We start from the raw sequence: 17,672 nt of genomic DNA, 5'->3' as shown, positions 1-17,672 counted from the left end.
GATGCAGGATTCTGTGATGCGTAAGATGGTAACTCTTATAGTAGTGGCAGTAGTAGTCCACATAGGGGGTGATACTGTCTCTGCCAGATGCCTTGACTCTCAGTCTCAGTCTCTCTTACACATGATGTAAGATGATGAGTCACAACATCTCGAGACTTGCATAAACCAAGGTCGAATGAAATGCAAACAGCAGTGCATGGGAATTTGTTGAAGATTGGATTTATTGAGATTCAGTGAATACATTATCACAGTAATCGCTGTAAACATAACATTACATAAATACATAGATCTCTAACAGTGGAAACATAACAGCATGTGTATATGAAGCAAGGTAGTTTAATACATGTAAAGTAAACAATAAATGTACTGACTAACAACTATCACATGTTTTTGTAAGAAAATTATTGTATATATCATAAAAATATTTTCAGTTTTCAGCATCAAGAGCAGATTGACACATATATCACACACAAAAAACATGTAAAACTGAATACTATATAAAGAGTCCATTAGGGAACACAGAGGCAGCTGCCATTAGTCTCACTGGACATTCTAGTCAGGAGGAGGGAGTGTCACACACAGTTTGTACAAGCCAACATTCCAACAGGCAGGCATGGAGTGGGAGAAGCTTGATATTCAAATCAGTATCACAACCTTTACTGCTACAGAATCAATATGATCCAAGATGGAATACTATGGTCTCCCACATATTAGTAGAAATGATGGACGGCTAGTATAGATTAGTTCTATAGAGAAATGTGGTAGTTTAGCACTACTGTAGTGACAATAGATTGGCCTGATACTCCTGAGAAGAAATGTGCATATCAATATAATACAATAAAAACAATTTGATTTTCAAATGGCTGAAAAATCCTACTACAGACTTCAGTCTATCTTGTCACTCAGTAACCAGCAACAGACTGTCAGACAGCAGGATAATACATCACTGATGAACAGGTGCACAAAGGACTCAAGATTACATAAATAGATTGTCATCACAAGTCGAATGGACTGGTCATTCACTATGGGAGTGACACCTACATGTATATACTATAGCTTTCATTCACACACACACACATAAACTATTTATTATTATATGAGAAACATAAGCCTGTTTCTTGTGTTGTAAATGTAAATACTCATAACAAACTTGAGCATTCTAAATACGAGGATCATCATGGAAATACAAATACAGACCTCTTCAAGGGCTGACTGATAACTCTAAGCCACACAAAGAAGGAATGCATAATTGTGAATTTTGTTGTGTCATGATGTTACATGGTATCTCATCCACAAAAAAAAGGCAAAATAAAGAAACAAAAAGAAAAAAAAACAAACTTGCATCATTTCAGCAATTTGTTTCCCTGAATCAAGTTGGTAAAACAAGCAGGGGAATGTGACCTTGGAAAATGGACAAACTTCAAAAGCATGAAGCAGGTACTTGCAGGAAATGTTGAGACAAACAAAATCTGTCCAGATACACCCGTAGAGAAGGTATTCCATCTCACCATACACACGTAGACAGCTACGTTCAAGCGTAGCAGGAAATGCCTTGCAAATTATAACAGGGAAGTATGACTAAGACATGCAAGTATAGGTGTGTTCTTCCATCAGCATAAGTCGCTTCCATGGCTTCCATCCAGCAGTGGAGCTTAACCCTATCAGGTCCCATTATATTTTCCGTATCATCAAACTTCCACCTTTCTCTATACATAAAAAAAGCTCTGACCAGAACCAGTATTTCTACAACTTGTTACAGAAGTCCTAGGGAAATGTTCTGACAGTCATGAGAAGGACTTCTCAAACTATGACAAAGTCTCTCCAGCTTCATTGCCAATGGTATATCAGTGTGGATTGGGATTATCTTGAAAAGCAATATACAGCACTTTAATATCTTCAGATCAGGTCTGTTTGAGGCACAGAATATATTAATGATCTCTTATGTGTACATTTCTCTACACATGAATATATTGTACAACCAGAAAAACATTCATAATATTAGATGATGATGTTCTCGTCAATGAAAGGCAGAAGAATTTCAAAATTGTAAATCATACTGGCAAATTAAATACAAAATGAAATACTAGGAATATATTTTACAAATATTCAAACAGTTTTATGATAGGAAAAAGTCATATTCTTATAAACTCAACACTGTCTCAAGAGTATTGTTGTTTCTGTATAACAGTAGAACAAGCACTTGTAAGTGTTGACTGGTAGTCCCATTGACCACTGTCTACACGCAAGCATATTCTGAGAATATTCTAAGACCAGTAAACAATATACATAGGAAATTGTAAATATACTAGGTAATGAAATGGAAATGTGCTGAGTGATCCCCAGCAGTGCAAACCACTGGCCTTACATTCCACATCAGCCAACATCAGGTGTGAGAAGTTTAGGAGAAAACATGCCTCCGAGGTTTTGGTAGACAATGTAAAACTGGAGGAGGGGGGATTTCCTGACCCAAATGGTTTTACATTGTCTACCAAAACCACGGAGAAGTGTTTTCCTTAACATATATACCCTCAGTGATGGATAATTACAATGTAGATGATCATTTAATGAAGCTACATAGCAATAACTGAAGCACACGTAAAATAAGTTCAATGACACTAACTATAAGTAGATAATTTAACTGGTGGCCGTGTGGTAGAGCATCTGCCTACGAATGTGAAAGTTGTAGTTCCAATCTCGCTAGGGGATATATTTGTACTTTGAGCATAATCTCAAACGATAATTTTTCAATTAATTTCAAACACTCACATTATATCATTTGAATATTGATGTTCATATAAAGTTAGGACATCAGTTATTCTGGGAAAACAAGAGATGACCTAATATATAGTGAGAAGCACAAGTCAGGTTTATATGTGAAGATGAAAGTCCTGAGATAGGAGACATGAGGACTAGTGTATCATATACGGACAGTGTTTGTCTCCTGACATTACAGACAGATGCACAGTGATGCAATAAATATACAGAACTTCATACATCTTTTCTGTTGATTGGCAGATTTCCACAGAGTACATTCTATTTCAAATAATCCGTTCTGCGAATCATCTTAATCCATTGAGAAAACTTGAACCCCCATTCGATGATACAATATGAAGTTTTCAGCTGAAAATACATTTTCCTGTTGCCATCCTGACATAAATAAAATCTTTTCATTCAGAAACTTATTTGCAAAGCTAAACCAAGAAGGTAAATAGAGATTATTTTAGTTGTAGTTTGTAGAAATATTATTGGCACATTTAGAGACACAGCCTGTGGAGACAGCCTCAGGACTCCCTGAATTCCTACCACAATTGTCAGAGCTTGACATTACGCTCTTTTCTTGTGCATGCTCTGAACAAAAGAACATTTGATTAACAGTATCCTTAAGTTAACAATCTGGAACTATGTGGAGACAAGTTCACATTAACACTGTCTCATGTGTTTGTGCTCAGTCATGAACTTGACTGAAAGTGGTCTACGCAGGTGTGCAGTGAAAGGCCATAAACAGTATCAACACTGCTTAATCTGCATGTGTATCATACAACTACTCAGAGAAACACAGGATTGTTGGGATTCATTTGAACTCCACCCTGACACGTTTTGTTATAAAGGCACAGTATACATCTACAGGATAGAGTTTCAAGGTTGTGTAGCTCATCATCACACCTCACTGTGTCCTCAAGAGAAAGGAAACATATGTCAGATATCCCCGTTGCATAGACTTCCCATTACACATACATGAGTAACTGGCCGCACTGATGTCCAGACTTTGGCCCAAGGTTAAGGCTGGTTAGACATCAGGAACATGACTAGTTAATGTGAGCAAAAAGTCATAGTAGGTTAAACAACCAACAAGTAAAACATCATGTTATTTCCAGTGCTAAAACAGATATTGTATAGGATCTATTAATATCAATGCAGAAATTTACAAATATTACCACAGTGGATGTGGTGTTCCAGATTTGGTCAGTGTCACATGATCCGCTAAGGTCACCCGTGCTTGGTTTCAGCTTCAAGAAACTTGTTTCGGAGATGTTTCAGGTTACTATAGAGAATGTGCCGTAGTTACACTTGCAACATTCAATTAGAGGACAAAGTAACTGTGACTACTTTTGAACCAGGCGTTATGGCACAGATGAAGTCAGCAAGTTTCACTGAGTGACTTGCAAACACAAAGAGGTAGGACAATTAACAGGAGGCGAAGACTCTTATATCCTCCGAAGACAAAGAACATATCACTTGACCCCTGAAGAACAGTAGTGATTTTCACAAGATCAAAACATAACAAGATCATTTTAATCACCCCCATCAAAATCACCCCCATCAAAATCACCCCCAAAATCATCACCAAAATCATCACCACCCCCATAGTCGTCATATCCCCCATCATACCCTCCATCATCATATCCCCCCTGGTCATATCCCCCTTGATCATATCCCCCTTGATCATAGTTATTCTCTACGTTATTCTCTGTAATGTTTGTGTTCTCAATGTTTGTATTGTCAACATCATAATGGTTGTTAATGGTGATGTTGTCACCCTCATGGTAGCCTCCATGTCCCCAGCCTCCGTAACCCCCATACCCCCATCCATAGCCAAAGCCCCAAGGTTGACTCAAGCCATAACCAAGAGCAGCTCCCATCAGCATGCCTGTAACAGAAGTAAGAGGAAGCATTGAGGAAATTATTACAACTTGAAAAGTAAGAGCAACACATAACAATAATATGACACAACTCTTTGCCAAAGGAGATATCAATTTGAAACAGCATATTCTCTTTGTCCAGGTCTTTTCTAACGATATTGGCATGACATTTTGGCTCGACAAATGTAATACTTTTCATTTGAAATGTGGCAAGGTAACTAATGATGGATCGGTCAAGTTCGAAGTGGGAGGAGTTATTGAGCATCATGTGGAAGATCAGGCCTACAGCTATCTTGGAATGTAAGTTCCAGAATGCCTAGATTCAAGACAAAGTTCAGGCCAAGTATACAATATCTCGCTTAAAAGGAATCTGGAGTTCAAAGTTTTAACTGCCTGACCAGAAGAATCATGTCTGATAACAGCCCACCACCCTCATTCAGCTCCTAAACGTTTATATATGCCAATCATTTCTGGAGGTTGGGTTTGATTAATGTGGAGGCTCTTCATGATAGAACTTAACGGTGTACTTTTGCAAATACATTATACTGGATGATCCTCTGGGGATACCATGATGAAAGCAAGGTATTACATGGCTATTTAAAGCACGTCAAGATTGTTGGACACAGTCTGAAATCTGAGGTTTATTTTGTAGATGCTGATGAACTGCTGGATGGTACAGCAATGGGAGTTAACCAGGTGAAGTCATTCACTGAGTCTGCTCAGAGTCCGTCCTTTGAGGGGAAGCTCTCTGAGAAGCCACTGCATAGTGTGTACATGCAGTGTGTGGAGCAGAATAGCAACCCAAACGACTCCTGTTAATCTTAACATGAAATGCCGATTGTGCAATGAATTTACAGAGACTGTCCGACACCTTATCAGTGGATGTCCTTCCTTGGCATAAACAGTACATCTGAAAAGACATAATGGCATGGCTCGCTGCTTTTACTACCGTCTTCAACATGACTGTGGCTTTGACCCCAAGGTCAATCCATCGTTTGACCCTGAATGTGTCCAGGACATCATGGAAAATGATGATTTCAAACTTCACTGGAATAGGCCAATGTACAGCCTGAGAAAAATCCCTTTTAACAAACTTGATCTTGTCATGTTTGACAATGTGCCCTACATGTACGACTGTATAGGTTCGTACCCATTTAAACAGTTGGATGGGTTGAGTGCAATGTCAATTATTTTACTTTCATTGAAATAGATTAAAACAAAGGTCTGGAATGGTTACTTTAATAAAAAGCAAGACTACAAACCTGTAGCAAGTCCATCCCCTGAACCTCTCCTGCTCCTGTCCTGTACAACAACAGTAGTGTTCCCCCCACTGTATCCTCCTCGCTGCTGGGGGTAGTGTCCACCTCGCTGCTGGGGGTAGGGCACATTACCTTGCCTTTGCTGCTGACCCTGATAGTAAGGGGGTGGGGCTTGGCTGGGCTGGGATGGAGGATAGTGAGGAGGAGCACCTGTTTTAATCAAATATCATAGCATAACTTACTCTTCAGATGTCTCAAACATCATACATCTAGTAAGGCAAATACATAAATAATTGATGTTCCTTTACAATCAATTCTACCATTTATGTTGTGTATTCTACAAATTGGTGTGGTAACAAAAGTAAAGCTCTAGTTAAACACAAACTGTGCAGATTAGGGTTTATTGCAAGAAGAGAAAAACACGATCTGCATCTTGTCCCAGAAATGACTGTGTACAAAGTATGAGAATAGAGAAATCATGATACAATGAGTATAACAAAACATGACACAACAAAGACAGAAAATATGATATATTGTTGATGAAGAATTTGACACACTGACAATAACAACATAGTTACATGAAAAGATTAATGTTAACAAGTTCCAATCTTACAATAGTCACAATGCATTGGTGTTCAAACCTGCTGTAACATATTTCTCATCAGACTGTGAAAGATAAGCTTTCACTTGTTCTACAATGCAAAAACGTGCATGCAAGACTTGGTACCTGTTACTCCAGGGTTGAAGCCTGGGGGTGGGGGGCCTCCCGGATGATGAGCACTGGGTGTACCCTGGGGTGGCTGTGGGGGCGGAGGTAGCTGAAATAAGTAATGATTTAATTTTGAACTTCTTGAATAATATGACAAAAATATGGTTGTAATAGAGCATATGGTAATACTGTAACGTGACTGAGAGTATGAATTATGCTTAAAGCCACAGAGAGCAATATCCTGTCTGTATCATTCAATGCCGCTTATAAACAACTGTGTCTGGGTTAACCAATCTTGTACAGTGTTCATGAATAGAGTCTGACCCTCTGACAAATCTGTCTTTTTCTCCAACAGTCAGATTGTAGTCACCAACCTGCTGACCCCAGTGTCTGACTGAATATTTCACAATGACTTTGTCTGAAGTTGTTATTTGTGGCATGTGACACTTGTTTGCTGTGTATACGTCTTATGTTTGCTATTTCATAATGTTAATAATTTCAATTCCAATTATAAGAAATGTATGTTTAATTTTATTTTGTGGGTCCTGTGAATATTCAGTGAGTCAGACAGACATCTGAAACTTACAGGACTCAAATACCATTCTTTAGCTCAGTGACATAATTGTCATGTTACACATATGTAAGTTTTCAAAGATCAATGTACTGCTGACAGTTTTAAATAGTACATACCGTTTTCACTATTTCTGTCATCCAAGAGCTAGAACCAAAAATATTCCATTCATAAATTAGTATGAAAGAGAAGAACAGGGATATGCTCACCAACCTAACATGCTCATCCAGCCTAGTACACTCTCAAACACTTAACATAAGACATTCAGCCTTGATATGCTTTAAGTTCTCTAAACATTTTAAATTCGAGTTATGTAATTTTCTGAATAAAATTGATAGCTTATACTTATCCTGACTCATGCTTAATGAAACAAGATTTAGGCCTTGAGAAAGAAATTCCAGCTAGTCATCTCCCATGGCGAATACCCAATTTTTCCTTATCCTGACTCATGCTAATTCCTTATCTCCTCTTCCCTGGCGAAGGTAGTGGAACACCTGAAATCCCTTGAAATTCCCTTCTAAAAGAAGCGGACATAAAATTCACACTCACCCATGAGTTACCTCCCCTCCTGCGCACATGGTCAGCTGATCGGCCATGATACTCTCTCCTATAATCGCCTGACAGGAGAATATGAGAATTCAGCGTGTCTGTGAGGGGCAGCTGAGAGGGCTTTTGTCATGAGTCAGGATAAGTATAAAATATCAATTTTATTAAGAAAATTACAAATTTTTCCTTATCCTGACTCATGCTTAATTGCTTACAGAATCCAACGGAAATGGCAGTGGGTCAGACGACGCTGGATTCTGCTGGCTGTTCAAAATTACGTCCAATAATTCCCCTCCACCACCCCCACCCCCCACGGGAACTTGCAACGGCGATAATTCGGTCCTGTCCTTTCTAATAATCATTGTAGATTCTGGGGGATCACATCCAGTCGAATTTGTCTTCCGTAGACGCAATGACATCAAAAGTAACTAGCATCCTGCTGGTTTCTGATGCAACTAAATGTCAAGATATAGCAATCGAGACTAGTTGCGACCCTTCTTCGTGTACAAGTTTCTTCATTATGAGTACAGGGTCATAATCACTCATGCTAGTCTGTTTAAGACGTGTGCATGGACTTTCCACCATTATACTCCGCAGAGCGTCTGGATTCCACAAATCACGTGATAAAATGAGTGAGTGAACTCAGCACCTTCAGGGAACTGTTAGTTGCTGAGCAACGACAAGAGGCCCAAACTGATGAATGCCAGAGACATGGCTCTCATAGGTAGTGGTTGGCAAACACCATGTTTGACTTCCAAAAGCAGGCCTCCATTATACAGTCACACATCGTATATCCGAACTTCAGATATCCGAATACCTTGGTTTCCGAACATTCTTCACAAAAGAGGAATTTTCCTGGTGACAATTTACCTTGTATATCCGAATGTTCGTTTTCCGTATCAGAAGTCAATTTGCTAACGAAACATCAACGTGTACAAATTTACCTCATATATCCGAACACCAAAGCTGGCAAGATGTCGGATGTTTACCGCTTATTAATAGTGTTGCGGTTAAAAATTTACCTTGACAACAATTTAAGAAATCCCCTTGTAAACCAGCAAAACAGAACAAAGACAAGTCGTACACATTCAAATTCTGTGTTGTTATAAAACGAGAGCAAGGTATACAAAGTCACAAGTCAATATAACAATGCAGATTTCAGGTACAATTCAAGAGAGACAAAATCTAAGTCAATGGGTCACAAAATACAATATAGCAAACTCACCAAAGTCTTGGTGAGAGGGAGAATCAACTATGGCAGAATGTCAACACAGCGATCGGTGCGACAGGCGTTGGTCAGGCGTTGACAGGTTTTGATGATCAAGCGTGGCAGAGATGTAACTATGAATGAGTGACAGTGTCGCCATCAACACAGCAACCAGCCTTTATATATATTTACTAAGTCATTTCCCGAAAGTTCAGGCACAAACGAACATCGTCAACACTGTAGAATGCCCTTGAATAAGTCTCCCGGAAGGAAACACATCGAAAACTAGGAGCAGATAAATTCCGGAAAACCAGAATGCTGAAAGTGTTGACCAGCTATTAAAATGAAATGTGACCCATCATAGCTATTATTCAAAACATAACACTCATAACAACAGTGATCACTGCTTTTACCTTTGTTGTCAGCGAGATATCAAAACACGAAGTCTATCATGTCTACCGCTTGTCAATTCATTGTGTGTCTAGCTAGTTAATTTATTGTTTATTGAAGACAAGTATTTATCATGGGCGTGTAGGTTAATTAGAGAGGAAACAATTGAAGTTTGACACTGAGTTGACACTGAGTCGAATCGTTGATTGGGTAAGCATAAATAATGACAGCTGACCAATATGCTTTTGATCAAGATGGCTAGCACACCTGCGAAATGTAAACGATCTGCCATTACAGGCGGGGAAAAGATTTTATGTTGAATAAAGAATGTACTTGTATACAATGTAGTTATGCTTTAATGTTGTTTTGTTTTCACGTGTAGCCGACCGCCTAGGTCCTGATTCAGACAATTCAATTCAATAAAATCCAAAGTGTTCAGATAAACGAGGTCTGACTGTAGTTGATAGCGAGCAATTCCCATGTAGAGCTAGTGTAGAGGCCAAGGCTCTGACTTCATGTAGGTTGGTTCCAATCCTGCTGCTTTAAAGGCTCTCAATACAACAGCTCTGATCCACACTGAGAAAGTGTTGCTGGATAGTTCCCTGGAATGCTGATAGCGTCTGTTGCCCAGGCAAACGGATCTGGTACCGGTGATACAAAGGTTGTAGTCTGTTTGTGGAACCTTGTTGCAAATAAGTCTATTTGCAGTGATCCAAACATCTGGCTGATTAGTTAAAACGCCTCTTGAAGCAGCATCCACTCTGTTGGAGATGGACGAAGAGGACGAGATAAGGCGTATGCCATGATGTTACAGACTCCTGGTATGTGACATGCTTTTATTTGGAGATTCAGACTGTCGACCATGTCGAAAAGTTGAAACAACAGGCGTAGTAGAGATGGCGATCTCATTGACCCTTGGTTGTTTAAGTAGTAAGCCACTGTTGAGTTGTCTGTGTGGATCACCAGTAGCTTGTCTCTCAGTGTTGTCAACCAGTGATGGATAGCATGAATCACCACTTTCATCTCCAACTGGTTGATGGGAAGAGTTCTATCTCCCGTCTTCCAGATTCCTGCTGCAATGTCGTTGTTTAGATGGGCACCCCATCCGTGGAGAGACGTGTCTACATAGAGATGGTTGTTGAATGCCGATTGTAACATATAAGTTCCTGCGCAGACATTTGACTGGTGAGTTCCCCATAGCGTGTGTAGTTTCAAGTTGTCTAGCATCATAAACCGGTCAAGACTTGAAACCGTGACACAGGAATCGATGTCATAGACATAGTAGTAGGCATCATCTTCTGATCATATCCTGAGAAGACGTGAGCAGACCAAGTAGACACTGACACTGTCATAATGGTAAAAATCCTGAGGAATTTAGATTCACATTCCATCCGAGCTGAGTTAGTAGCCTGATAGTGAAGTCCAACTGTAGACTGAGTTGACTTCTCTTGTATGCCGTGAAGATACATCATTCTTCGTTTCCAGATCGTCAATACCATTTTGAGCATGTTGACATTTGCAGGAAGTCTATTTATAGCTGGCTGCCCGTCTGATCAGGAGCTGTCATTCATTGCTGCAATCCTAGTGATAGGCCACATTGAGTCTGCTGTTAGAAGACCTCTATGCTGCCTGATGAAATCAAATGATGCTGTAAACTGTTAATCTAGTGTGTAATCGACATCTTTCCAGCATTGAAAGTCACCGACAACTTCCTGATACTGGAACAATAACACCACATTCTGCGCAGGGCGTTGTCTCTCAAAGACGAATCAGATTGTAGATGCAACACCACCAGCTTTCTTTGCAGGGCATTGTCTCTCAGGGACCAATCAGATTGTAGACGTGACGTCACCAGTGTAGCAGACAACTGATCATCGTGAAATCTTGTTCAAACGGTGATACCCTTGCTAGCGGTTAGGTTTGTCCTCAATCATGCTGTTTGGCGAGCACATGTCTAGATGAGTAAAGCGCACGAAAAAACTTCCGCCACTTGAAGCTGATGTAGACAAATTGTCTTCCAGGTAGATGTATCGGAATTTTCCCCTGAAGATAATACCGTCACCTCTTGTGATCAGAGGTGAAGTTTGCAGTGGTATCTTGTAGTCATCTTGAAAAATCTTCATGACGCATTCATCGTTGAGAATTCCCCAATTCTTCCAGTAGAGTTGAAAACATCCACCCACTGGAGACGGTTGTATGGGAACGGCTGAGGGTGGAAAACTCCAGACGTTCCGACCCTGATCTTCAGTGTTTACCTCTTGGACGCTCCGGTACTAAACTTCTTATCTCTCGCTCTCTGGACTCTTTAGTGTAACACTGACTTGTCGAGGACGTAGATTCAGTCCCGCAGTAGTCAAGACGAGATGTCCAGACGTAAACTACTGATCCTTCTTCTGAGTGACAAAAGTTGCTAGGATTCACTCTTCCTCATTCACAGGATTGCTGAACTTGAGATGAGAGTCTTGTTGATGGCTCTAAATTGAGCCCGTCCAAAGAAGGTGCGTTTCGTAGAGGTGTCTCTCTGATGGAGGGCTCCACATGGTGAAGAGGGAAGCGACAAACGTTGAAAGGTGGCAAAGGTTGTTGTTGAAACTTGGTTGCTGACCTGAATGCCGTAAATAACTTCTCAGAAATCATTGATATCGGAGCTATCGGCAGAAACGTCAACGCATGTCTTCCTTTTTCCTCCTGTAAGTGTTGAGTTTGTTGGAGTCCTTAGATGGTGAGACTAAGTCCAGACTATTCATGATTCACAATGTGTCTTCCAAATCACAGACGAGAACTTCCTTCAGAGAAGACGATAGGTAATATCTGTCTTCATCCTTCTATTCAATGGATGCCGACGATCCTTCTTATATGAGACCACGTCTGAAGAAGACGACAAGTACTGACAGCCGATCAGCTGACCATGTGCATGGGAGGGAAGGTAACTCTTGTGTGAGTGTGAATTTTACGTCCGCTTCTTTTAGAAGGGAACTTCAAGGGATTTCGGGTGTTTCACTACCTTCGCCAGGGAAGATGAGATAAGCAATTAGCATGAGTCAGGATAAGGAAAAATTGGGTATTCGCCATGGGAGATGACTAGCTGGAATTTCTTTCTCAAGGCCTAAATCTTGTTTCATTATGATAAAGATTGCCAACATGTTAAATTCATCCCAAGACAAAACAGCAATAGATCCAAAAGCTCTATAGGAATACAGGTTGGCACAAGCATTATATATACTTCCTGTAACGTACAATCTGAATATAAATGAAATGAAAACTCTTTCCTACTGTGTACTTTACAAGATGAGTTTTTATTTTGGTGCTAACAGCATGATGGAAGGATGGACAAACAGTAAATGGAGACACTGTTGGCAGGATGAAAAATATCTAGCCAACAATTTATTATTAAACTCCCAAAAAGACAGCTATTTTACAAAAGGTCAGAACAAATTTTCAATTTTCACAATTCATATCATCTATCAAAACATATTTATAACTTTATTCAACAATCGTAACAAAAATATTAACTCATATCACCATGACTTAATTTTAAACCATTAAATTAGCAATTCCACTCTTTGTGAAATACTTCAGTTTTGGCATCTGACATTAACTAAATTAAACAGTAGAGGACCAGAGGCCTTACCTTAGTCAGACTATGTCATCTTGAGTTTAAGTATGTTTTAAAGGAGAATAACCCAAATATTATTTTCATATAACTTCAGTTTCTTGCAGTACGAACATTTCATATTTTAATGTAGAGAAGTGAATACTGACAAGTAGTTTGATGCATTGTACCATTGTAACTACAGGGTTTTGGAAAATCCATCTTTGTTTCAACATTTGGTTCAGTAACAAACATGGAGGTATCAGTATCTCTTCCTGGTTCAAGAGGTAATAGATACATACACCATAAACATTTGAAACATACCGTACACATGAAGGATCACTCATAGAAATGTTGGAGGAGATAAACTCCTTGAATATAGTCTTATGAACTACTAGAGGCTAAATATTCACTTTACATGAATAAAATAATGCCAACATCAAAACACTATCTTTGTGTCATGACTAATCCATAAATATTGGGATGCTGAGTTTTGCAATTGTTAATTTCCAGAAATCAATTCATCATAATTATATGCTGGTCAGTCGACTACTGTTTTCTTTTTCATAACTACATATCTGATCAGTCTGGATGACACCACAGGGGTTCAAAAATCCCATCGCCTGATGCCGACAAGTCAGTTTTCATTTTGTGCAATCAAATAATGATGCCTTACTTGTCCATGGACTACTAGACAATTTCCACTTATGGTTTCAAACTGCAAATAAACTTGATTTTCATTTCATATTTGCTCATAATGTAGCTATTACATTTCGCAATAATGGTAATTTAGAGTTATCGTTCTTTGAAATGTATCACTCTATGATAAACAGTCCAGTAAACATTAGCATCAAACATTGCGTCATAAAATCAGGACAAGTGGACAATTAGTCAGGACAAGTCACTTTCTTGAAGTCACTTGCCCTGTGGCCAGTCGCTTGTAAAAAAAAATCTGAATCCCTGCACCACAGATAAAGTTGAAGAAGACGGCAATTGCTGGAGAAGCAGGCCATGACATAACAACACTGGACTTTGTCAGGTAAGTTTAGAACTTACCATACATGGTGTATGTTATTCCATACACTAACAAACACAAGAGCAAAAGGACAAAAAGGCTGTAAGGCTGACATAAAATAGAATTCATTGACATCTTATGCCATTGGTAGGATCATGCTTGCCAAGAGTTAGCTTCATAAGAATTCTGGTTTTGGAGATATCAGAAGCATAAAAACTTACTATGGATGCAAAGATGGATGACAGGCAATGTGAAAAACATTTATCAGTCAGGTGATGTGAAAGATGCAGCATGAAAAAACATTAGCAATTTCCATCCTCCCCTACCCATCATCCAACCCTGCCAGTTGTGCTTTTAGTTTAGTGGATGTCATACTCACTTCAGTTCATTCTGATCAGTGAATATGATCCACACCATGTCAGCCTGTTTGCTGTTCTCCCGGGGTATAGCCATCATGTTGGAGACTTGTCCACCTGGGGGCGGGTCAGGCCTGTTGGGGACTTGTTGACATACTGGCCCAACTGCCAGATACTGACATGTGTCCTGGAGATAGAAGCAGACATGTCATCAACACAGACACTAACATATATCCTTGAGAAAATCATTGAAACTGACTTAGTCCTGAAGAACAACATAAATACCGACATGTGATGTGGAGAATGGCATAGATTCTGACATGTTCTGGAGAACATAGACTCTGACACATACCCTGGAGAACATAGACTCTGATATGTGTCCCGGACAACATAGATATTGACATGTGGCCTGGAGATTGACAAAAATACTGACATGTGTCCTGGAGAAGATACATACTAACACATGCCCTTGAAAGCCTAGATCCTGATATGTGCCATGGAGAACAACATAAATATTGGCATGCATCCTAAAAACAACATAAATAGTGGTGTTTGTCCTGGAGAACAACACAGACCACACAACATCCCTCTGGTGGGTTGCACTATACAACCCATAAACAGTTCCTACCTACCTTCACTCTAATGCCTCCCTTGGCTTCATAACTGCTTTGACTTTCATACCATGCCAGGGTACTGTCTGCATGCAGCTTGAACAAGTTTTGTTTCCATCCATTTGAGAGAAAACCCTCTGAAAATATTTCAACTTTAATAAAATATAATCATCTTAAAGTGGGACTGGGTTCAAACAAGGTAATAATTTTGACACAATCAGTGTCAAGTCATAATGCTAGGTGAGAAAAACTAGCAGCATTACAAAGATTTAAGACATGCTTGTCACAATGGCAGTATCATTGAACTAAGGATTGTAGTTAGAAAGAACATGTGTCATTAGCACACTGTTAATTTCTGAAACTGTGCATCATGAAATGCAGTGCCTTCTTTTCATGAATTTTTCAAGACACAGATATATAGTCCAACTTGATCAAGAAGAGACATGACAGTGATTGGGAAATCACTCATTAGATCATGCATTTTTTAAACCAAATATTTTTTAGTTCAAAATTTGAAATGTAAAGGAATGGTGTGATGTAGTAAATAGTAGAGAGTTTGAGTTGTTGATGTTGGTTCAACCAGACTTACTGTTATATCTACGCAAATATCCCGTTTTAGTGATTGGTGAGTTGGCTGAAACAAAATGGATAGAATAAGGATAAAGCATGTAATGGTGCATACAAAGAGGATTGACTGACCCACACGCTACATACATATTTCAACTAACCCTTATGATTGTAAAGGAATGCCTACTAAAGACTCCAAAGAGGTGTTTGATCGATCATTAGTGCCAAGCACTAAGGATCGTGACAGGTAACCTATCGGAAAACGGTACCACTATAACCAGATCCCGATGATGCTTGATCGAATGGGGATCCACCAAAGGTTGTGAAAGGAGTTTCGGGTACATGTTGTGAGCTACCCTAACCCTAACCCTAACCCTAACAAAACTAATTCTAGAGATCAAACGGCAGGCAAAATACATGCTCTCGATAAACGATACTGCTGTCTTCTAGTTCTAATATGCTCCTCAAGCATTCATGGAAAATATGTCAGAAATATTTCGTTTGCACATGTCTCCTCTATTTCATATTAAAATCTGAAAAAATGCTGATGAAACATACTCGATACGTCTACCGACTCCGTTCCGCCACACGACATCGTTATTGCAGATCTGGAAGCGATTTAATCCTCTAAAAATGATATGAATGAAACATTATTTACGTTGACATCAGTCCATTGCAACGGAAGTAAACAACTCATAACTATCAGCAATACGCTTGCGCAAAAAATATTGATTACTTCAAAATGTAAAGCGTAAGGTGGATTAGGAATATTTGTAGGATTTATTTCAGCACAATTATCATTTACATGACAAATGTTTGTTTATATTTGTACATATCCCGTTTATCTGTAAAAGGATGATTTCCAATTCATTATCATGTGGTTCACTGCTAGTTACCAATTCTTCCACATTCACTTCTTCCTTCTAGGCATTTTATTTGATATGTACGAAACTACGGAATCGCTGCAAATACAACATAATTAATATTCCCCGTGTGGATTACATTTGACTATAATTCATATTTTAAAAACATGACAGTGAATGTATGACAGAATTCATGATCGAAATCGAAACTAAAGCAGGCACCTGCTAAAAATAACTCTGTAACATGGCGAAGTCTAAGTCGGCATTATCGTAAGTATATTACACTCATTGTTTTATGCGTTGCCTTTGAGGTGATGGTTGAAAATTATTGTCAGAGTGTTCTCGACGATTGAATAGCATCATCCTTTCGTCGGTACAATCCAGTATGACTTGTGTTTAAGGCATTAAAAAGCACGTGGTATTACGATTCGGTGAGCTTTACAATCGAAGTTCGAACGAGTGAGCGTGGTCATTTCTGGTTGGCTGTTAAGATGAGGTAACATTGCAAGGTACATTAATTGTAAACGGAGCACAATAACTTACTGACGAGAATGAAGTGATTTCAGAATTATTCTCACTGTTATTTGTTATTCATGGTATTGATTGTTGCACGTATACACGTTCCAGGGATGGACAATTTCTAAGCTGTCTTTTACTGGGTTTAGGCCTATTTGAAGGCTTGTGTTTCAAGGTACGAATTCATTGGTGGTACTTTTCCTATTTAGTAGACTATTTGATGTCACGTGTAGTGTTTTAGCGTTAACACAGTCAAGTTTAGAAGGAATTCGTTACTATATACTTCGATGACTCAAGTTATTTAAGGGTCTTTTGTTTGGATTTGTTTCAGTATTTTTCCAAGTATGTTATGTAAGCAAATGTGTGTTGGTAAATGTTTTTGCTGTCATATAATCAAAGTACTCGACAGTATCATATGTACTCATTGTATACACATGGTTCATTCATGATATGTCCTAGTTTGCATGATTGAGCTACCCATCTGACCTAGTGGGAGATTAAATCATTAAATCATTAAATCACGGCCCACCTTTACAATACAGCACCACAAACTTTAAAGACACGTCATAATACTATTTTATCTAATTACATGTGATTTTGTTCAAAAGCATGTTCTTGAAACAATGCCCTATGATGCCGGCATAGCAACAAGGTCGTCAAGCTCAGTGAGTGCCTATAACTTATAAGCCAGCAATGACATTACAGAAACCCAGTGATGTTGCAAGTTTCCAGTTGTAGTTCACCAGCGGCTGCTCAATTTTTCTCAAGCACAAGTTTTAAATATTTTTCTTTTTTGACTAACATGCTCATATTTCTTTGTATTAAGAGGT

At 39.0% G+C, this 17,672-nt stretch overlaps 2 protein-coding genes across 3 annotated transcripts in view; one reads left to right on the top strand and one right to left on the bottom strand.

Annotated features, from left to right (window-relative positions):
• Positions 1 to 203: 203 nt before the first annotated feature.
• LOC137294687 (uncharacterized) lies at positions 204 to 16,158 on the bottom strand. The gene is made up of 8 exons (XM_067825761.1): positions 16,022 to 16,158; positions 15,486 to 15,530; positions 14,918 to 15,033; positions 14,309 to 14,472; positions 7,299 to 7,326; positions 6,627 to 6,717; positions 5,903 to 6,109; positions 204 to 4,648 (listed from the first exon to the last, which is right to left on the bottom strand). The coding sequence occupies exons 1-8, from the start codon at positions 16,056 to 16,058 to the stop codon at positions 4,293 to 4,295; spliced, it is 1,044 nt and encodes a 347-aa protein (XP_067681862.1). The 5' UTR covers positions 16,059 to 16,158; the 3' UTR covers positions 204 to 4,292.
• A 250-nt stretch (positions 16,159 to 16,408) lies between these two features.
• Positions 16,409 to 17,672, top strand: part of LOC137295390 (neutral alpha-glucosidase AB-like) — a 32,140-nt gene continuing 30,876 nt past the window's right edge. The window contains exon 1 of one of the 2 annotated variants that reach the window (XM_067826728.1): positions 16,409 to 16,596. In XM_067826728.1, the coding sequence (XP_067682829.1) occupies positions 16,571 to 16,596 (26 nt within the window). In that variant the 5' untranslated portion in view covers positions 16,409 to 16,570. The remainder of the gene's footprint in view (positions 16,597 to 17,672) is intronic. The other variant, XM_067826727.1, reaches the window with a different exon arrangement.

The sequence above is a fragment of the Haliotis asinina genome, chromosome 8 (assembly GCF_037392515.1).
Source record: "Haliotis asinina isolate JCU_RB_2024 chromosome 8, JCU_Hal_asi_v2, whole genome shotgun sequence".
Taxonomy (NCBI): Eukaryota; Metazoa; Mollusca; class Gastropoda; order Lepetellida; family Haliotidae; genus Haliotis; species Haliotis asinina.
The sequence above is the reverse complement of the archived record's forward strand: the minus strand, read 5'-3'. Positions and strand labels throughout refer to the sequence as shown.

What these genes read in the sequence shown, in the direction of transcription:
- LOC137294687 (XM_067825761.1), bottom strand. Translation starts at nt 16,058, where the DNA reads ATGTCGTGTGGCGGAACGGAGTCGGTAGACGTATCGA. An exon ending in ATATTTGCGTAGATATAACA is followed by an intron (nt 15,034 to 15,485) that starts GTAAGTCTGGTT and finishes AAATATTTTCAG; the next exon opens with AGGGTTTTCTCTCAAATGGA. An exon ending in ACTGATCAGAATGAACTGAA is followed by an intron (nt 7,327 to 14,308) that starts GTGAGTATGACA and finishes TTTTGGTTCTAG; the next exon opens with CTCTTGGATGACAGAAATAG.